Source organism: Rattus norvegicus, chromosome X (genome assembly GCF_036323735.1).
Source record: "Rattus norvegicus strain BN/NHsdMcwi chromosome X, GRCr8, whole genome shotgun sequence".
NCBI classification, from domain to species: domain Eukaryota; kingdom Metazoa; phylum Chordata; class Mammalia; order Rodentia; family Muridae; genus Rattus; species Rattus norvegicus.
Window position 1 is genome coordinate 156,349,627 of NC_086039.1, and position 22,548 is coordinate 156,372,174.

Genomic DNA, 22,548 nt, shown 5'->3' on the forward strand with positions numbered 1-22,548 from the left:
AGGGGTCTGTCAAGGAATTCAGAAGAAGAAGCAAGAGAAACAGAATCAACTGGGCGTTCACCAAGTCTGGGGAAGGTTGGGAGACTGGAGTACCTTGTCACTACCCTATGGATGGGACCAGGCTTCCATTTGCCTAGAGTAAGAGGTCCAGGACCCTGAAAGGTGGAGCTGTAGGTGGGACAGGCAGAGGAAATCTTCATTAGGCCAAAAGCATAGCACCTCGGTGACTCCAATTTCATGTTTATGAGCTGTTGCCTCTCTGCCAGTCTTCTGCCTTGTAACAACTGGAATTGCCTCTGCCAGCATCATCTACCCTGCCAGCAAGAGTCCCAAGGACTGGCATCTGGACATGCAATCAGTTGCCTGTGCCACCTATACCCTAGGAGAGCTTGTGGGTGGGCAGGGTTGGTTTGTGTAGAACATGACTGTGTATTGCTGCTGAAGGCTAAAGGGGGGTAAGCCTTTGAGTACAGGTTATGCAGATATAGTGATAGAAGGATGTGGGTCTGCCTTTAAGTCACAAAGGCAATGCAGAATGAGGAGACTCTGATCCAGGCAGTAGAGAGGGCTCCATAGCCAGCGGGCCACATGGGTGTGGCAGCTGGGCCTCTCTGGCCCACTCCTACACTGACTCTCTCTCCACCCCAAAGGTGCTTCTCTTTCTTACCCAGAACAAGGGCCAAGGTCCTACTACATGCAAAGTGAATCTGAACCAGCTAGTTTAGAAGCCCAGATGAGTGTGCCAGCCAGTGACCATCACGTTAAGTAACTTGCTTCCACTGACCCAAATCTTTTCTCAGTTCCACTAAAGCCCTAGGCTGTCGGGGGATTGGCAACATGGTGAAATAGAAGGGAAAGGGATGCTGTAGAGATAAGAAAGAGCTTTTCTCAGCAATATTTATAGCCCTCCAGCACAGTATTAAATCCTCTGAAGAGAGATTTGTAATGAGGCTATATTTGACAATTTGCACTGGGATCCTCTCCAGAGGACTTGATTCTTCGTTGCCCTGTTTTGGGATGGAATGGGGAGTAGACTCCATTCCAATCTCCCTTTTGCCTGGGCTCACCCACCATGGTCTCTCACTTTCTCTCCCTGTAGAAACATAATACCATAAGTCTGTCCCAGAAATCAGTTGTCCTTGATCCCACAGGATTCTCGGCATGCCTCCCCAATGAGGCCAAAATACCAAGAGCCTCTGATACTGCACATACTGGAGTCTCTTAGCTTCCTTGCTTATCTGCCCCATTACCTCCACACCCACCACGACTCCCTCTTGCTCTTCCTCCTTTATCCTTGCTCTCAAATACCCCACCCATTTTCTAGTATGGCCCTCACATCCCAACAGTTCTGGAAGCAGGCTTTCTCCATTGTAGGGAGGCCAGTTGATTGTAGAGAGACACCCCAGCACAGGACCTCACTCACACCAAGGAATAGGGACAGTGTGAATAAATGATCCTGGAAGACTGAAGATGAAGATGATCTTGGCCTTTCCCAGCTGAATGCATAAGGCTGAATCCCGCTCTAGCCAAAGTTCCTGGCTAGCAGTACAGAACCTGGTGTTGGGGAGAGAGTTATAGAACCCCAAGACGTGGACGAAAGGGGGCTCTTTGGGGTCTGGAACCTGTTGCCTTGCTATTCTTTCTCCAGAAGTGAGGCTTGGGATTAGCAGGTAGACAGATAGATGCAATGACATCACAACCTGATTTTACCTCACTGTGAGGCTATGGGCAAGAGTTTGGGACAAATTCTCCGAACCTACTAGATATCTATCAATGTTAACAGTGTCATGGTTGCTAGGAATGGTGTAGGTTAAAAAAAAAATCACTTGCGTCTCCTTTCCCATCACTGAGAAGTAACAACATCCTCCTGTTCTTTGGAAATTCCAGCACATGGTGAATAGGAGCGTACACTTTGTTGGTAAGTGGGAGGAAATGGACAGGCATATGGGTCAGTTGCAAGAGAACTAGGAAACCTAGTACTTCCAACTGATCAGGGTTATCCACTGTCTGGCTCCTTTCCAGACGATTCTCAGTAGAGCAAGAAACAAGGGATAGAAGACTCTCCCTTGATACACCCAGCACCTCTATATATCCCACGCACCTCTGACACACATTCAGGTAAAGCCCACCCCCAATTCCGATGGATGGCTGTACCTGACTGCCCAGCTACTCTGTCAGTGCCACAGCCACAAGTAGTGAGATTTGACCCTGGCCAACTAGGATTCTTCTCACCTTGTGGCATACAAGGAAGCACATATCTCATCCCTCCATTTGACACTCAAGTGTTAGGCTTGAGCTAAATGACCTTGGAAGGCGCAGGAAGCAGGCCAGGTACAAGCTTACCTTTGGTGATCAGAGAAAGGAAAAACAGTGCCTAATGTCTCCTGTCTCTGATGCATTTCCTCACCTGCACAGTCTCAGGAGCCCAGCACAACTTGGTAGAAGGCAGCACCTTCCATTTATCAGAGTTGAGGTAGGGTTGCTCAGCTGGGACCAATGCCCTAGGAGGAGGCTACTGAGACTGCACTCAGTGTCTGCACCTTGGCAGCTCCCAGCCCCACATCTGCAGGCAAGCTCCCAGAAGCTGCCAGACCTCAAGCCTTGCCCCTGCCGCCCTTGGCCTGGCCTGAATGCCTGGCACAACCCTTCCATGTTCTCAGAGACTGCCAGCACGTCTTGCTTGGCTGGTACCCAGAGCTATCCTGCATGGAGAACTACACTGGCTTTCAGAGGGGCAGACAAGGAGAGCCCTATTTGGGGTGGTGGCACAAACTCCAGGAAGCCCAGTCCTTTCCCTTGTTCAACCTGTGGTCACCAAGCTCAGCTCACCACGATAACCACTTCTTTCCTTTGCTCTGAGGAACTGGTGCCCAGCAAGCTGAGATCTCACTTTGATGGGTCATAGGGACATAGCCAAAGAATCCAACAAAGGTAAACTGAGGCCTGGAAGTGCCAGTAGCTGGAGGAAGTGGAATGGGAGGAACTTTTATAAGTCTCACAGAGTCTGTCCACAGAATGTCTCTTCCCGACTTCGACTTTGCCTTCCTTCTCAGTGTATGGGGATGAGGGATCAGTTTGAGAGAATTGAAAAGAGAGGCATGTGAGACTATCCACAGCACCCCCTGTCACTAACACCCCACATGATGATTCTTTTCACCCTCTGACTTGCTGCATTACTCACCTACAGACCCAGAGTCTCCCTCATCCATGGCCCAGCAGCAAGACTGAATGTTCAGACCTAGAGTGACCAAAGCTGGACTCTGTAAACAGGGGCGTGGGAGAAATCAATTCCTCTTTGTAGACCTCAGTTCTCTCATCCATAAAGTAGTGCTACTGGTGGTGCAGACACCAAGAAAGCCTTCCTTCTGCACGCTATTAACTTGATGTAATTCCCTTCAATGGGCTCTGTATTTGGCGTGCCGCCTTCCCTGCAGAGTATGGGTACTGAGTCTAGTGTCAGTTTTCTAAGTGTAAATGAGCGTTGTACTGGGAAACCTGCCTGATCCCCACCCTTCAAGCCTTGAGCCCTGAAAAAGCAGTCAAACTCTACCCTGCCTCTACATGGGCTTTGAGCCTCCTACCCCAGCTTGAGCCTGGCTGGAACTGACAACAGGCTGGGATCTCCCCTGTATTGCTTTCCTAGCCCTTTGTGCATCCCCACAACATGTCCCCTCAAATCTAATCTCATAAGGCCACCTAGGATCCTGTAGCTCCTTTCTTTGGATGGAGGAGGCTTTTAATCTGAGAAGGCTGTGGTGCCCACAGAAAAACATGTTCTGAGTGTCTGAGGGCCACACAAGGCTTCTGGAGAGATTCCCATCTAGGAAAAGGATGTCCCGTGGAGATCTCCAGGCTACTCTGTGTTCCAAAGTATCTGGGTTGGTTCCACACCTTTGTCTAACTACATCCCCAATCCATGTCATCTCTCCTGACCCTGGCCTGTGGGTGGACTTTGGATCCTATAACTCAGCTGAGCAGAAATTCTAGACCCGATTCTTCTTTCTGCAGGATAACAGCTTTGGCAGCGGGGACAGGCAGAAGGGTGGTCAGTGCAAAGGGCTGGAGGCAGTGCCTCACTCTTTCTCTGCCATTCCATCTTGCTCCTGGCCTCCCTTCAACCTTTTATGCCTGGTCTGGGTTGCTCCTGCTCCTCTTCTCAGGCCTTCTAGTCCATGTGCCCTGGACAAGATCTCCACCCTGTCCTGGATGCTGCAGGCTGAGGGAGAACTGGCCTTTCTAGGTACTCTGGAGACAAGATCTGGCAGAATCACATGACTTCCTAGGCCAGGCTTGGGTGGGCTTCTTGAGACTACTCGGAATGAGGGAGGCTGGACACTCCTTCAGCTGAGGACTTCCTGTGGCCTCAGGAATCATCAAAGAAATTGAGCAAAGCCTTTGTCTGGGTCCCCTACTTTTCTGTGTGACCTCTGGGGATGAGGAAGGCTGCTCTATTCTCTCCAGGAAGCAGCTCTGCTCTAACCTCTGTTGTATGCCTTTCTGTCCACTAGTATTAGATGAGAGCCAAGGAAGACCATGAGAACCACTGGGTTTCTGTCTATATGTGTGGATGCTCGCCCCCTACCACAAACCTAGGGCATTTTAAGCAGCAACAGCCATTAGATGGGCAGTGCTTATGCCTATGTCTAACCAAACCAGGATGTCCCAGCCTCCCTTTTCTGCCAACACACACACACACACACACACACACACACACACACACACACACACACACACACACCCCTACTTGCTGGTGCTGAGGATTTCAAAGCAGCAAGCAGTCAGCCCAACCCCCTTGTCAGCTGAGTTCCTTCCACTTTTGCCTCTAGCACTTGAGTTCAGAAGGGCTTATTTATCCCAGATGGAGCCCCAAATACCCCAACTTCACCACCAAAATGGGCTCTATATGAGGACTCTTTGAGCTGAGGGTGCCTTGAGTCTTCAGGAGGCTAGGCTTCCTATCCACCCCTACACCAGGGCAGCCCAGACATCCAAGCCTGGGAGGCTAGCAAGACCACCATGGAATCCCTATTTAGCAAATGAGGTAAGTGACTAAAATACCTGAGCCTTTGCCATGGAGTTGGGCAAAGAGGAGTGCTAAGAGAGGCAGGGGCTCTGGCCTTGTCCTGCAGACTACACCCTGCTTGGGTGGTTGTATGCAGGAGAAAGAAACAGGAGATGTGGGTGCTGGGGCAGGCTCAGGCAATGCAGAGTCTCCACCCCCATCACACTGTCTCAGCCTAGGGGGCCTCCAGACAAGCCCGACCCTGCCCTGTTTCTCTGGCAGCAGTCTACTTTCCTTGGGATCTTCTCCAGGATGCCAGGTCCATGGGCACAAAGAAAGAGTAGAGGTAGATATGGAAGCCCCAAGTTCTGCACCCTGAGTCCTGGGGAATGAGAGGAACAGAGATATGAAGTGTTGATCCCTTAATTCCCAGGACCCTTGCTGATGCTGCTACGGCTTTGAAGAATCTACTTTCCCCCTCCTTTCCCCTCCCCCTCTCCCTTTCTCTCCCCCTTCCCCCCTCTTCCTCTCCCTCTCCTCCCACTTCATGTCTTGGCCTCTGGTCCTTCTCAGAGCAACATGGGCACTGTGGAGGGACTAAGGCAGTGAAGGGGGTAATTCACTCATTGCCCAGTTAAACTAATAGCATCCAAATCTTCCAGGCTCACTCTCAGAAAGGGTGGCCTGTGAGGCCAATAGCTTCGCTTCCTCTCAGCTTCCAATTGGCCTCACTGACCCCCAACCTCAGCAGTGAAGCTGGGCTCTGGCTGACTCATGATGGTGGTGTGGGGGAGGCAGCCTTGAGCTAATTTCGAAGACATTTCACTGCCCGATGAAACCAAGTCCTTCCAGGAAGGGGAGGGGAATGGAAAGAGGCACCCTCCTGGCCAGCCAGCACTCCTACCCTAACTGGTGCCTCTTACTCATATCTCTGCCCTCTCTCTGCTGCCATCTAGCCATCCCTGGCGAGGGTTGGGGAAATTCTCTCTCTCTCTCTCTCTCTCTCTCTCTCTCTCTCTCTCTCTCCCTCTCCCTCTCCCTCTCCCTCTCCCTCTCTCTCTCCTTCTCTCTCTCTCCCTCTCTCTCCTCTCTCCCTCCTCTCTCTCTCTCTGTCTCTGTCTCTCTCTCTCTGTCTCTGTCTCTCTCTCTGTCACACACACACACACACACACACACACACACACACACACACACACACGGGGCAGGGGGGGGAGAACACCCAGATACTACTGCTGGGAGGATAAACTGAAGACAGCCGGAAAGAGTCCAGATGGTGGTGCTGGTGTTATCCTACAGCTCTTCTCACTTTTTGCTCCCAGGAACATTGACCATGCGTCCCCTGTGGCTACTCACCTTGCTGCTGGCTCTGAGCCAGGCCTTGCCCTTTGAGCAGAAGGGCTTCTGGGACTTCACCTTGGATGATGGGCTGCTCATGATGAATGATGAGGAGGCTTCAGGCTCAGACACCACTTCAGGTGTCCCTGACCTGGACTCTCTCACACCTACCTTCAGTGCCATGTGTCCTTTTGGCTGCCACTGCCACCTGCGGGTTGTTCAGTGCTCTGACTTGGGTGAGTCACTAGGCAGGTACGGTGAGAGTGTACAGAGAAGCACAGGCCCTGCCTGGGAGCCCCTACTAAAAGGGACTCATGGGCTATCCTGTGAGATGGGTTTAGAATGCTAAGAGAGGGGAGGTTGAGTCACTACAGGATGAGATAGATGTATGAGGGTGCTCAGAGTCCCTGCATTTGTCCCAGTGTCTTTGTGTGTGTGTCCATATGTATGTGTGTGCCCACCCCTTTACACCAGCTGTGACAACAGACTGGATGAGCCAGACTTATGCTGGTGATGCTGCCGGCCCCCAGGTCTGAAGACTGTGCCCAAGGAGATCTCACCTGATACCACACTGCTAGACCTGCAGAACAATGACATCTCTGAACTCCGCAAGGATGACTTCAAAGGCCTCCAGCACCTCTATGTAAGCTTCCTCCTGCCTCCTGCCCTTTCTCAGAAGCTAGGCAGACTTAGATGTTCCTGTGGTTTGGAAGAGAGGTACTCACAGATGGGACTGGGAAGAGGGGCTAGGAACCAATGGAATCCTGGGATAAGTCTGGAGGTGGCTGTAATGGGAATGCCCAAAACTATGTATTATATGTATGGGTACAACACAAAATCCATCAGGCCCATTTTTTGGCAGAAAGCTTTGCATTTTGTTGACTCCTCTAAGCAACACTGAAAGAGTGTATTCCATTGTAGCTCTTAGAGAAACTGCCTAGCAATGTAAGCTAGGCAGTGATGGCATTACTAGGACACCTTGGAGCTAACCTCAGCTCCTTGCCCTGCATTATACTCACCAACACAGACTGATCTCCATGAGACGTGTCTCAAGTGCCATCAGTAGCAAGTTCAGGAGGCAGAGGAAAGGGGAGGTGGGGTTGGGAACTTGGGTGCTCACCTTGGTTGCCTGCCCTGCTGTAGGCTCTGGTCCTGGTAAACAATAAGATCTCCAAGATCCATGAGAAGGCCTTTAGCCCTCTGCGGAAGCTGCAGAAACTCTACATCTCCAAGAACCACCTGGTGGAGATTCCTCCCAACCTGCCCAGCTCCCTGGTAGAGCTACGAATCCATGACAACCGTATCCGCAAAGTGCCCAAGGGCGTGTTCAGTGGGCTCCGGAACATGAACTGCATTGGTGAGACTACTCTGTACCTTGACATCAGGCATAAAGGAGGCAGGTAGAGGACATCTTTTCCAGCCAGGACAGCTGGGTCCTGGGCTGTCCCATGTAGTCATGGAAAAGCCTTGTATGCCTCAGAATGTTCCAGAGGCTTGTTTTGGGACGTGAAGAAATACACCGTGGTGGCTATAAAGGCTCAGTTGAAGAAAGAGTCTCAAAAATAGTTTAAAAGAAGACCAGTATGTTTCTGAAAAAGAAGCAATATGGGTAAAAGGAAGGTATAGGACACAGGAAGTCTGGACTGAGAGAGAGCAGGTAGAAGGGCAGTGGATCACCACAGCAGCAGGAGTTGGATAACTTTCTGGAAGCTCTGACTTTATTTCTGGGTCCCCACAGTTTCTTCTTGCTTCCCAGCTCCAAGATACCAAGAATGGTTCCGGAAATCTTGAGCTAGTCATTCTGAACAGTTAGAATTTGTAGTTAGCTAGGCAAATTCATAATCTGCTTGCTAAGGAAGTGGGAAGAGCTGGCAATCAGCAGAGCTCCAGTCCAGAAAAGAACAGGCTCTAACGGTGATTGGCTTCAGCGCTAACAAGACTTCTCTCCTAGAGATGGGTGGGAATCCCCTGGAGAACAGTGGCTTTGAACCCGGAGCCTTTGATGGCCTGAAGCTCAACTACCTGCGCATCTCAGAGGCCAAGCTCACTGGCATCCCCAAAGGTAGGAGTGTCAATACACAACCTCCAAAAGCATTCTGGGGTTTGCCCAGTGTAGTTGAGCAGGGCTCTCTTCCTGGAGCAGAGAATGGGCCTTCCATCTGCCCCGGACCCTGCACTTAACTCCCAGCATGCTCTCTTCTGGATAGATCTCCCTGAGACCCTGAATGAACTTCACTTGGACCACAACAAAATCCAGGCTATCGAGTTGGAGGATCTACTTCGCTACTCCAAGCTGTACAGGTGGGGCTGGGGCATCCCTTGTGGGCTGCAGGGATCCATTAGCAAATGGGGCAGGTATAGGGTGCCACCCAAGTCCCTGCGCTCTGTCCCAGAGTCCTCCTCTCCCCCAGGCTCTGATGACCTCTAATTAATTTAACTCCAGGCTGGGCTTAGGACACAATCAGATCCGAATGATTGAGAATGGGAGCCTGAGTTTTCTGCCTACCCTGAGGGAACTTCACTTGGACAACAACAAGCTGTCCCGGGTGCCTGCTGGCCTCCCAGATCTCAAACTCCTCCAGGTGAGAGCTGGGTCTGCAAGACTAGAAGGAGTATTGTAGAAGGCCCATTCTCTGCACCAGCCTCTTAACTGCCTGGATCCCTTGACCCCCTTTGTATAGGGGCCCAGGGTAGAGAGCAGAACAGGATCTAGATTCTCTTCTGGGTCCCAGGTCCTCATCCAGGCCTCAATGGAACAGTGTTTACATGGAGGCAGCACTAACTCCCATCTGTACGGTGTCTGGGGAAAGGCAGTCTCACTCCCTGACTTAGCTTCCAAACACATGAGCAAACTAGGCCTTTCCTAACCTTACTCTGAACTTCAATTTTTATCTCAGTTCAATTCATAATGGTAGAAAGCACATTCATCCTCTAGGGCAGCACAGCCCACACCAGGCTGAGAGCACCCTCTAGTGGCCAGTAACCTTTCTACCACCAGTGAGCTCCTAACGTAAGGCACCAGATATCAGGTCAGGATCAATGTTTGCTTCTTACAGCCTCATTCTACCAAACACAGCCCCCACCCCACCCATCCCAACTCACCACTCTCTTAGACACTTCACCTGAGCCCTTCATCCTGGTCTGGATCCAGCCAAACACCAGTGCCCTAATCAGAGCTTACACCCACTTACATACTCTAGTATGTCCCCCTCTCAACCCTGAGAAGAATCACCAGTTGACCCTCAAAGAGTGACTATCAAATAACACTAAGAAGTGATTGGTGGGATCCAATGTGGAGGTAGGCCTGACCTTTCTTATGTCTACCCTCCATCTTGCCTACAACTTACAGCACCCACCCAGGCTGGGACAGATTAAGATGGGTGCTCTGTGGTACTGATCCCTAAATGAAAGCCTCAGACACATTCCCTCTGCCTCCAGGTTGTCTATCTGCACTCCAACAACATCACCAAGGTGGGCATCAACGATTTCTGCCCCATGGGCTTTGGAGTCAAGAGGGCCTACTATAATGGCATCAGCCTCTTCAACAACCCTGTGCCCTACTGGGAAGTGCAGCCTGCCACCTTCCGCTGCGTCACTGACCGCCTGGCCATCCAATTTGGAAATTATAAGAAGTAGAAGCAGTGGTAGCCACCATGGTGGCCTTGGTGAGAGTCTCTGAGGAACATAGCCAGTTGTTCCACAGGGGAAGGGGAAGCAAAGAAGCAACACCTTTGTTCCCCAATATTAACTCACTGCCCACCACAGCTTCCTCTGGCTCCTAAGCATGCACATATGCACATGGCCTGGCCTCTCCCATTCCCCTCAGCCTTTGAGATTTAACACTCACCCACCATGTCCACTCAGAGACTCCCTATAAATCTTTTTTCTTGCTCATCCTGAAACTCAGATGTTTGTGGGAAGAATGGACAGAGCACATGGCCACAGTTACTGTTCCATCCGGGCATGTATTCCTCCTCTTCCTTACCCATGTCTGACTTCTAGCTCTCCTGGGCTCTGCCTGCTGCCCTTATCCTCTGGTGATCTCTCTTCAACAAGTTCACTACCTGTCCATCCAAGCCGCCACCTGGCTCTACTAACTCCTGGATCCTTCCCTCTCTCCAACTCTGTTATGCTTCCTGGCACTTTTCTTCCTTCTGGGGTTATAGATCTGTCCCTGCCATCTCTGGACCTGGTTCATATCTTTCTGTCTTTGTCTCTTTCTGTATTTCTTTGCCTATATCTCTGTCTGTCTCTATTTCTGTTTCTGTCTCTCTGTCTTTATATCTGCCTCTCTCTCTCTCTCTCTCTCTCTCTCTCTCTCTCTCTCTCTCTCACACACACACACACACACACACAAACACACAAACACACACACACACACACACACACACACACACACACACACACACACACACACACCATCTTCTCCAGGCTGCTTTCTGTTTCACAGGTCTCTGGCCAGTCCCTGCACAAACAAATATAGGGAAACTATTTTCCTGACTGCCCTACCTGGCACTTGATCTCCCATCCCTGGAGGAAGCTGGAAGCTGGAGGCCCAGAATCCTATCCATATTGTCCAGGAAAGGGTCCATACTCTGTTATCAAGATGAGGATCAGGAAGCTTCCTAGCCCCTGGAGAGGCTCAGCAGGCCACCAGAGGCCCCCACCCCGAACCAGTTTGCATTGGCCCCTGCCCTCTCCCCAAGATGGCTAGGTCCCCTCCCTCACCCCTGGGTCCCTGCTGTGGCAGGAGGTGGTGGTCAGTTGTACCCAGCAGGAGGGAGTGCTGCTTATGAGGTCAGTTGTCTCTCAATTAAAGAAACACTGTGCAATATGACTCTGTGTGCCACTTCTTTGGGACATCACTGGGCATCAAGAGGAGAGCAGAGGGCTTCCTTAGGCCACCTCAAAGGCTCTTCCTTTCCGTGCCCAGTTTCCATCCTTATGCTTCCTCTTCATTGTTGCCATTGCCCTCAGAAGAAGTCCTTCTCCCCCTCAGGTCTGAAACTATAAAAACACATCCCAGATGACCAGACATAAGGCCAAGGCCCTATCTGCTTTCCCCTCCTTTCTTGGTCCTTCCATTGCCTCCACTGTTCTTAAGCTGGACCCAAAAAGCAGGCCACACCTAAGGTGTCATCTGTCCTCCCAGAGTGGACCATTTGTCAAGGACCTGCTGGCTATGGGATACCAACAGGTCCCACTCCCTTCAGGATGGAAGCTTTAATATCCCAGCAGAGAGAATTCTGTCTGCCTGTCTAGATGGAATTAGAAGAAAAAACATGGTTGTAGTCTGAGCTATGACTAGTACCTGTGCTAACAATAGAAAAAGAGCAGAGGGGTGGAGCCCTTGGCTTTAGGCAGTATATTGGGCTAGTACAGCTACTTGGGTCGACCTGGCTTGCCTTCCCACCACTACTACACAGATCACTGAGAGCTGAGAGCAAGTTGCAGCTAAATCTGGAGGGAGACTCCTGTTTGGGTCCATGGAAACATGCCTACTGAGGACACAAGCTGCCCTGGAAAGTAACAGACCCCTAGAGGACTGAAGTAGGCTGAGGCTAAGCCCCTCTGCTCAGGTCATTGGAACTAGAGCTTCCCTATACAGCAACAGCCAGGCAGCAAAAAAAAAATAGAGTACCAAGGCCAGTGTGAGTGACAGTCCAGAAGGGGGGCACCCAGAGACAAGCTTGTGGTTTCTCACACATGACTATAACCTCCTGGCCTGGCAACCAGGGCAACCAGTGTCCCCAGGTTTCTCCTTTTGGTGGTAGGAGGCGCCACTTGGTATTATGGCCCGGCGATAGAATGTCACACAGCAGCATCATAGCACTATTCTGGGGCATGTGCTCCACAGCCTGGCAATCTCTGCTGAGCTCGGCAGACACAGGGCAAGGGCACTGGCCAAAAGTCAGGAGTCAGGGCCTCAATTTGGTCCCCATGCTGGTGGGAAGGAGGGGCAAGCAGCAAGGAGCCCTGGTGGGAATAGAAAGATGGGTAGGGGTGCTCTGGGGGGCAGGATTCACTTCAACAGGTCCTCCATATAGTCCCTCTGCATTTGCCTTCCCTTCCTGTCTTGTTCCCTGGCCATTTACCTTTTTTCCCCCAATTCAGCTGTCTCTCATTTCAGAAAAGTTTACAAGACTATCCTCTACAGACATATCAGGTACCCTGTAGGGCAGTACAACCACCACCAGCTAAGGGGACATGGTAAATAGGTGTCAAATTCAGAGAAACTATTCCACAGACAGTCCCACACTATCTAGACCAAAAGCTGTAAAGCCCCAGGCAGGAGCCCATGAGACTGGTAGGTCATAGTTAAAGGTGGACTCCATCTTCAGAGCATTTGGTCTTGGCTACAGGGATAAATTCCTCTGCCTTGTGACTGGAGAGGTGGCTCAGCAATTATGAACATTTGCTGCTCTTGCAGAGGGTCCAAGTGTGGTTTTCAGCACCCACATTGAGCAGCTCACAACCAAGGGATCCAAATCTCCTCTTCTAGGCACTAAATACCTTCTTGTGTGGACACCAGGTTTGCATGCCTGGGCACTCACACATATGCATATAAATAAATAAATCTTCACATATATTTAAATTCTTCAGTCTCACTTTACTATTGAGTACATTTCAAATTATTAAGAATGATGAACTCAAAAAAATAACAGTGAAACCAGGAGTGGAGTTGCACATTCTAATCCTAGCACTTGGGAGGTAGAGGCAAGAGAATCAGGGGTTCAAGAATGACCTTAGTTACATGAGACTTGCTCTCTAAAAAGCCCACAGTTACATTAAAAGTAGTAGTGACAGTAGTCACCTACTGTCATTTTCATTGGGTCGAAAGATAGGGTTATATCCTGGGCACTGACTTTGGCCATAGAAAGCCCCATGGTGGTGATTCTGTACAGCACAGAGGACAAGTTCCAGTCCAACATTTGCTTGTACCTGGACTTTGGGATAGACTGAATGAGGAATGAAAGGAAGAGTACAGTGCAGGGTCATGGCACCAAAGCAGCCTGATGTGCTGAGCAGGAAATAAGCTGTGGTAAGGGGGAAAGAGCTGTGAGCACTAGCACTCCCACAGACAGTGGGAATGTTCATATGGGGCTCAAAGCAGAGGCCAGCCAGGCAGCCATTAGACTGGTGAACATTCACATGTGAACACATGAACACACTGAGACAAAAATACACAGATACACACACAAGTTTGGGCATGAACATGCATGAATATGTGCAAACATATATGAGCCCACAAGCACAAAGAGCAACACATATGCATACAAACACAAATTAACACACACAAATATATATACATAAGGTTATAGGCACATACAAGCCTGTGCGTGAAGACAGAAGCTTATATACATAATGTGCATAGGAACTTATGAAAGCACACACTTATGACACAACATTGACACATATGTATACATGAATATGAGTGCATAGAAGTACATGCACAGATGCATAGTGATGTGTCATTGGAAACAACTGTTTTATAAACAGGGTAGCTGCCAAGGACTTACCTCTGAGAGGCATGGGGCTTGGAAAAGGGATTTTTCTGAGCACTTACTACAGGTCAGCTGCCTTCTGCATTCACTGGGTCTCAGCTGGAGCCTAAGCCAAATCAACTGCTTAGGTTTAAACAAGTCAGATCTTGTAGAAGGGGCAATTGGCCAGGTATGCTAGACCAGGGCCTAGATGGGAACAGGGGCCCTGGGGGGAGAAAATCCCTCCTTGAGAGACTGAGGGAAGGAAGGAAAAGGCCTGGGAATAGGAGCAGCAGGGCTGCTCTGAGAGCGTGGACTCCAGGCTCTCCCCATGGGCCCCTGGCTCTTCTATGCACTCTGGGCTCTCTCAGGAAAACAGAGACCAAGAGGTAAAGATTCTATTTGAACATAATGGAGTTGAACCTTTGTTCCCCTTGGTTTCTGAGGACACACGTACCTTGGGAACCCAAAGAATCCAAGGTAGCCTGGTGCTGAAAGTTGCCAGTGCCCACTGCACAAGAGGTGACTAGGGAAGAGGGTATGCAACACACAGACACACCAAAACATAGCTGACCACGGTTTATGGTTTTCCAGAAGTTCTAAGTATGGAATCTACTGAAGCGAAGCAGGCTTCAGTAGGTTGTAGGTATGCAGTTGACAATCAGTTGAAAGGTGACTCTCCTTGGTGACTAAGTTGAGGTTTATATGGTTATCCTGGGACCTCTTTGACAAATAATCACAGATGGCTAAAAGAAAACTGTATTTTTTCTTCTGTTGTTCAGTAGTTATTGTGACAGGGAGGTACTTCTTCATGAGATCTAGGAAGACATATATTACCTCTTGTAGCTCCTGGTGACCCCTGCTGCTTCTTGTTTGGTGTCTACTTCACTGAGCCTGTGTTATTCATGATCTCTGGCTCTATGTGCATGGAAAATTTCTCTCTGCCTCTGTCTTAGAAGGGCACTCTCATTGCACATAGGGTCTGCATGAAACACCAGAGATCATCTGCTCAGCTCACCATCCTCCATTTACATGTTACATCTGCAAAAACCCTGTTTTCAAATAAAGCCTGTTCCAGCTGTGAGAATCAACCAGGATAGTTCCTTGGGTTGCTGTCAACCTGCTCTAGACTTTTGGGTAGATATTGACCTTGAAGCCTGGGGGCAGGGGTAACTGTGAAAGATTAGAGATAAAAGTGGGGATAAAACAGGGTCCACCACAGGGAGCAGGAATCTGGGCCCCACCAACAAACTGCCACCCCAGAGGAGGCTTTAACAACCACACTAAGTGGTAGAAGGGAAATTGAACAGGCAAGGAGCATAACCTAGAGGCCAATGGAAGCAAGGTGGTCAGCCAGAATGTCCACAGAGAGGGGGTGCCTGGTGGTAGTGACAGAGAGTGAACTGAAGACTCAGGAAAACGAGAGGGGCTGGGCATATAATGGCCAGCTGGAGAGTGGCCAGCTGGCTGCTTCCTACAAGTTTCTTAGGCTAAGGTGACTCTTTTTTGACATTGCCCAAGAGTAGTGATGAACAACATAGGAAAGGACCAAGACTCGATCCTGCAGTAGCTGGTCCAGACAGTGTGCTTAAGGGTAGGACCAAGAGAAAAAGAGGAAAGGGGACAGGAAGGGAGCAGAGAATCAGCCTAGTGGCTGTTCCCATCATGGGCATCTCTGGATCTGGCTCCTTAAAGATTCCCAGTTTAGGAAACTGGGACAGGCCTTGGTGTAAGGAAAAACATTCTAGCAAAAGCAACCAGGAACCTGTTACTCCCTTTTCTTATTCTGGAGCCAGGGCCTTCAAGCCATGAAGGGGACCTAGTCTGATAAGTTGGGCTGGTTCCAATTTTAATTCCTGATTCTAGGCAGTAGAAGTCATGGAGTGTACCATGGGGCTCTGAAAGTGTACCCAGTCTCTGAAGAACCAGATGCTAATTTCAAGCATGGAGCCTCTAGCAGACCTACAGCAAACGACACTGTGCTGGGGGGTTGTGGTGCTCTCACCTGGAGGATAGCCAGTACCCAGGGAAAGCCACTTCTGTTGGAACAGAAAGAAAGGGTATATGGGGGGGGCGGTGTCATGTGAGAGTACACATATATGGACAGGAGTGTGAGGGACAGTGAGTAAGCATGGGTGTGGAAAGTAAATGTCCAAGTGCTCATGTGTGGATGAATACTTGTGTGTGATGGGGGGACTCTCTGTGTGTGTGACATTATACAACTTTGCAAATCATAAGTGTGTGGGTGAATGTATGCAGGCCAGCTTATTTGAATGTAAGAAAATATGTGTAAGTGACCTTCTGTGAGTGTACATGAGCATGTGACTCTGTGTGATACATGAATGTGTGATTGTAGGTATGGGTGAACATGTGAGTGGTGCTTAATGAGTGTGTGGAGTTGTGAGTGAACATGTGTGTGTGTTGGGTGAGCATAAGGATATATAGGTGAACATGTGAGGATGTGTATTGGATGAATGTGCGGTGCTGTGAGCTTATAAATATGCATATTGGGTAATTGGGTGTGGATGAGCACTTGAATGTACATGTCAGATGAGTGTGGGATGGGATGAGTGTGTGAGTGTACATGTTGGTAACTATGGATGAGCATGAATGAGTGTGTATGTTGAATAAGAACTGTGGGTAGGTGTGAGGGAGTGAGTGTATATGTTGGATGAGTGTGGGGTAGGGGCAAGTACATGAACATGCATGTTGGGTGAGCTAGGGCATGGCTGAATGTCAGTAAGTGTATGTCCGGTGAGTGTGAGTTGGGGTAAGTAAGCACACGAGTGCATTTTGGTGAGTATATGTGTGAATGAATGAGTATAGATGTTGGGGAGTGTGTAGGTGAGCACATAAATGAACATTGGCTGAGTGCAGGTGAGCGTGTCAATATGCATGGTGAGTATGGGGTGGGTGTGAATGAGTGCTCATATTGACTGAGTGTGAAGTGGTGTGAATGTGTGAGTGTTCATGTTGGGTTAGTATGGGTGGCTTATGAGTGTGTGTGTATGAGTGTGTAAGCACTCTGCCTGTGCTGAGAAGTGCTGGTATCACCCCTGGATCTCTAGGACCCCAGATCTCACTGGCCTTTCCACAGAACTAGCTGCTTCTGGGGAGAGGGACTGGCTATAGGAATGTGACCTCTGGCCCTGGCTGAGACCATGGCAGTGCCATCTTGTGCTTTAGATAGATGTCTTACATAGCAGCAGTTCCTCAAAAAAATGCCTTCTCTGAACCCCAGGGCCATATTATGTCATCCCCAGTTAATGGTGTCTCCATATCCCCTATCCCAACTATCTGAGCAGTCACTGTCTGCCAGACACTTCTTTTCAGTAGACACCATGGTATCCACATCACCCCACTGAGCCAGGTGCATAGGTTCCCTTGGTGCCCTGTGTGTTCAGGTTTCTCCATCCCCTCTCTCCAGTAGCTCTAGCTGGTGAAGTGACCCTTCATAGGTTTGGCCCATAGCCTTCTCAGAGGTTCAGCCCCTACTTCTATTCGCAGACCCAAAGCAAGGTAGGATCTGGGGTCAGAGCTTCTGCTGTTCCAGAAGCTGGGAAAAGTACAGTGGCCCGTGCAGCTCCCCTCTGGTGGTCCAAGGGCACACACAGTGGCTGCTCACGCATGCAGGCTGGTAGGTACATGTCAGTGTCTGCTCTAGGGTATCCCCTGTACCTGTCTCTGGATGTCCACTTTTGAGTAGCATTGCCCACTTTGTCCTGAAAAAAATGTTCACTTGATAACCTTTAGGGATCAGAGAGTGAAAATCTGTTATAAACTCCAGCTTCCCTCTGGGGAAATGTATTTGGATGCCTGCACTCCCAGTGCTTACCAGGCAATTTCAGATAACTACCAGCCACAGAACCCACCAAAAGCCCAGAGACCCCATGCTACAAATCAGCTCCAATCCCCAAGGGTAGAGAGGGTCTTTAGAAATATGGCAACCTGCTGCCCCAGTCACTTTCCGGGGCGGGGGCTTTCTCTCTGCACCAGCTTCTCAGCCCCCACTTTCCAACCACGCCCACCACTACTCTGCCAGTGTCCTTGGAGGGCCATGCCAGGCTAGGAAGTGCTGGCATTCTCTTGCATCCTGGGGACAGAAGGGCGCACACCGGGCGCAAGGCTCAGGAGCACCTTGTCCCCAGAGCCTGTTTGCCAGTGCACTGCCCCTCTATTCGCTGCTGCTGCTCCTCCTCCTCCTCCTCCTCCTCCTCCTCCTCCTCCTCCTCCTCCTCCTCCTCCTCCACCACCACCACCACCACCACCACCACCACCTCCTCCTCCCTCTTCTCCCTCCTCCTCCACCACCACCACCACCACCACCACCATCACCACCACCACCACCACCACCACCACCACCACCACCACCACCACCACCACCACCACCACCACCACCACCACCACCACCAGCTCCCTCCCTCCCCCACCCCTTCCTCCCTCCCTCCGCGCTCAGAGCTGCGGCTGGAGTCGAGCGCGCAGCGTCGCCCGCCGCCGCCGGTGCGGAGCGTGGGGAGCACTCGGCCACAGCCCTCGCCTGCCGCGGAGGGTCCTGCTCCGCACTGCTGGCCAGGCCGCCCAGTGCCCGGGCCTTTCCGTCCTTGGAGCGGATCGTTGCTCGCAGGGAGCTCTCCTGCAGCAACAGCGAAAGCTACAGCAGAGGCCGCGGTGGCGGCTGTGCCCATGCCGGGGTAAGTGGTGCCCTGGGCGCACAGGCGGGCGCGGAAGGGGTGGGCGCGCGAGCAGGCGGGGGGGGGGGCGAGAGAGCGGCCCAGCAGGTGGCGCGGCGGCAGGTGGGGGGTACGCAGGATCCCGCCCAAGGCACCTGCTCCCTACAGGCCTGGCCTGTATGTCCTTGCAGCACTATGGGTGCGCGTCACCCTGGGGCCTCAGAACTGGCGGGTAGCGCCCCGCACCCGCACTGTACCCTCACCCGCACCGTGCACCCCGCATCCCGCGCGCACGCGCATCTGTGTCTAGGGAACAAGGCCGCTGGGGGCTGCGGGCTGCGGGTTGCAGGCTGCGGGCTGGGGCTCCTGGCAGGCATGCCAGGGGCGCCAGGCCTGGGCTGAGAGTCTAACCTCTGCGCACACACCTTCCCAGGGCTTCGAGGTACCCCCTCCCCCGCCTCCTCGCACTGTATCCTCCTCCTCCTCACATGTTCCTACACTGTCCCCTGCACGCCCACATAGCTACCCAGCCGACCCTGACGCTGACATGGACAGTGCCACTGGCAAGTGGCAGAGCCACACTTGAACAAGTCCTTCATCTCTGCCAACAGCTGCCCTCTCCTCTTCACCTGTGTGACCTTGGCCAGAGGGTTTCAGTGGTGGGAAGCCTCAATATTCTTGGGTTTGAAGGCTTCAGCTCTGCTATTCTAGGATGTGGAACCACTGGCGGTATCTCTGGAGCCCAGGAAGACCCACTCCTCTCTATAACTTGGTCTCCCTAGCGTTCTGTGAGCCACTATGAGGCTTGGTGACTCAGCCAACGGAGGAGGGGCAGAAGGCAGGGTCAGGGGTCAGGGTCCTGATGCCTCACCTGGGCAGGACAAATAGGCAAGGACTCATAGACTGGGAGCTCTGACCAGGGGCCCAGGAAGGATAGGGAAATATGCAAGTACCCCTCTGTCACTCTTCTGCTGCAACATAGGCAGAGCCAGGATCTCCCCCTCCTCACTAAATGTTTGCCCCTCCAAGGACAAAGCCTGAGTGAGGCTACTACTTCTTTCACAGATGGGGCCTTGGGTTTCTGGCCTAAAGTGGGTCCTGGCATGCTACAAGATCAAGTCCCCACCCGTCCCCCCTAGCTCTCTACAAGGAGTTTGGCACCAGCCTGGCACATGCCACCTGCCGCCCTCGCCCATAGCTCTGGGTTCTGGATCTTTGCCCTTGCTCCATCCTGATTATTGACCAATTAAAGCAAGGGTTTGGTTTTTAACCTGCATGGACTTCCCTGGTGCCTGGAAGAAGCCTGACAGGGTGGGCACTTAGTTTCTGTGTGGCACATCCGTGCATGACCTTGATTCTGCTGAATCTGCAGACTCACTAACAAGATGCAAAACCTTGATCTCTGTCCCCATTTATCAGACAGGATCATTGAGGCCCCAGGAGGTGAGGAGACTTGGCAGTACACTGAAGGCATGGATGGAGATCCCGTTGGTTTTTTGTTTGTTTGTTTGTTCTGTTTTGTTTGAGCAGATAGCTTTGGGTGCGCCAATAGAAATATGCGGGGTATTGTATGAATTATATCATAGAATCCACCTTCCTGAGCATCTCCTACATCCAAACATGATTCTAAGGAACCCCCTGGTGGAGCCTTCCATCAATCATATTCAAGAACCGATATGTTTATACCCACTGCTACCACCCTTCATAGACAAGGAAACTAAGGCTTCCTGGCTTGCAAAGGGGCAGTTGGAGGAATGGTTCAAGAGGCTGCCAAATTCTACTGGGACCTAGATTAGGCCTAGCAGAAGAGCTAAGGGTGAAGCTGACCCCTCAAGTCTGCACCAGAACAGACAGCTGGTCAGTCGGAAGGAACTGGGCACTTGTGGTCCTGGGGCATCGATTGACTGCCACTAGCCTCAAGGCAGGAGAGGACCAAGGGCATAAGCAGTCTTGCTCAGCTCTACCTGGTCCAATCCCAGTCCTGCCAGGTGGTTTGAGTGGAGGGCAGCCATGCTCTGGTGCAGAGGAGGTGAGGCAGGCAGATGGGAGCAGGGTGGGTGTGGGAGGGGGTTCTGCACAGAGCCAGAAGAAGAGCCAGTCCTTGGGGAAGGAAGCCCCCAAAGCTAGAAGCATGCTTGAAAGAGTGCCAGCCTCAGCAGAGAGAATGCCACCATGAGCCCCTGAGGGCAACCAGGGGCACAAGTAGCCTGTGGCAGACAACCCATCTTGGTCTCTAATGACAGGAGCTCCAGACTGTGGTGCCAGCTCTATGCCTGATGGTTTCTGTGACCTTGACTGAGTCCCTTTCGTTATCCAAATCTGGGGGCAGGGTGCACCTTGCAGGTCCTGCACTGACATTTCAAGATCCCTAGCTGGAGATGCTGGGTTGAATCATTCAGAACAGAAGACCTGAAAAGCTAGCCAGCGAGTGAGCAAGGCAAACGAGTCAGTGAGCAGAAGAGGCCAGCCTGTGGATCACTGCACACTCTATATTCCAGTTGGGCCCAGCCAGCCAGAGAGGCAGCCAAAGGAGGTTATAATGAGCTGCCAGAGCCCCTCTGAACATGGCTGCTCTGAGATGACCTTGGCTGAACACTTAGAGCTAATGCAACCATGTCCAACTTCTCCAGCCATTTGCCCTGCTCCCCCAACCTCTCAGTGAAAGTTGGTACTCCCTTCTGATCTTAAGCTGGTGGATTGTGTGATTCAGTAACAGTTGCTATCTCCATCCTAGGTTACTAGCACATCAAATGTCAACAATGATAACACTAACAATGAGAGTCACCAACAGTGCCCACTCAGATAGTGTTCTGAGTGCTACACAGACATCTCTTGTCCTGCCCTTCACTGAAATAATAGCTGGATAAAGCAGGTGCTGTTATTATCTACATTTGACAAATATCAGACTGAGGCTCAGAGAAGTTAGGTAACTTGCTCAAAGCCAACAAGCCAGAGGATGACAAAACCAGGACTGGTCTGTCACAAAGGCACCTGTTATGGTGTCCCTAGAAGTTTCTTCTGATTTCTCTAGAAGTATGTGTTGAACTTTACAGAAGGGAGCACTGAGTGTTTGAACTGACTGTCTGGGGAACCCTTCTCAGGTAAAGCTATAGATAGATACTTAGGAACATTTCCCAGCTCAGGAGCTGAGATATTGATGTCTTCACCCTATGTTCCCACTGAGAAATGGATAAAAGGTGATTTCTAGCCATCCAAGCACATGGAGAATGATTCCCTTTCAGTAAATTATCTATGTGATACCTCCAGGGGCACCTCTAAAGAAAAGCAAATAAATGACAGGGACCTGGACTGTGGCACTGAGGTCCCCCTGAAGCCTCTCAGTGCCCTTTCTGACTCCAGAGTGAGCCCTAGCTATACCCCAGACTGGCCATGGCAAATGGGGACCTGCAATGTACAGATGGTCCCTCATTGTCCCCTGTCATTTCCCAGCTTCTCACTGTTGCCCTCCTCCCTGCCATGACTAGACCAGTGTAAGTCAGGCCAACAGTGCCCAGCTGGATAGCACTCCCCTGCCAGGACACCTTCTGTTGGGTGGGCGGTGCTGGCAGCAGGCCTGAAAGAAGCCTGAGGAGAAAGGTATGAAGCACACATCACCAGGGCAGAAAAAAGGAGGTTCTCAGGTGTAGAGGAATTTGGGCATCTGACACTGTGCCGGGGTTGAGGGAGGACAAGTCCAAGGTCACACGGCTGAGTAGATGGCAAAAATGAAGCAGAGATACATGGTTCAGACAGACTCTTGAAGCACAAAAGGTTTCCAACGACTTGTGCCCAAATCAAAGATGTGCAAAAAGGGGATAATATCATTTACCTCAAAGTTTGCTATTTCCCCTTCTCTTTTTAAATATTTATTTCTTATTTTATGTGCAAGTGTGTATGCCTCTGTGTGTGTGTGTGTGTGTGTGTGTGTGTGTGTGTGTGTGTGTGAGTGCACACTATATGCATGCAGGAGTCTATGGAAGTCAGAGGGCAGCATCACATTCCCAAGACCTACAGTTACAGGCGGTTGCAAACCACCATGTGGGTGCTGAGAACCAAA

General features: G+C 50.9%; 2 protein-coding genes across 20 annotated transcripts in view; both read left to right on the top strand.

The window, feature by feature from the left end:
• Window positions 1-11,171, top strand: part of Bgn (biglycan) — a 12,165-nt gene extending 994 nt beyond the window's left edge. Inside the window, 7 exon segments of the mRNA NM_017087.1 lie at window positions 6,322-6,573; window positions 6,868-6,980; window positions 7,481-7,694; window positions 8,289-8,399; window positions 8,545-8,638; window positions 8,781-8,919; window positions 9,776-11,171. Coding sequence (NP_058783.1) covers window positions 6,333-6,573; window positions 6,868-6,980; window positions 7,481-7,694; window positions 8,289-8,399; window positions 8,545-8,638; window positions 8,781-8,919; window positions 9,776-9,973 — 1,110 coding nt within the window. The 5' untranslated portion in view covers window positions 6,322-6,332 and the 3' untranslated portion in view covers window positions 9,974-11,171.
• A 6,784-nt stretch (window positions 11,172-17,955) lies between these two features.
• The window catches only part of Atp2b3 (ATPase plasma membrane Ca2+ transporting 3), a 96,504-nt gene continuing 91,911 nt past the window's right edge, over window positions 17,956-22,548 (top strand). For 4 of the 19 annotated variants that reach the window (XM_063279854.1, XM_008773620.4, XM_063279855.1 and 1 more), the window contains exon 1: window positions 18,074-18,512. The gene's annotated coding sequence lies outside the window, so the exon portion shown is untranslated. 19 annotated transcript variants of the gene reach the window in all.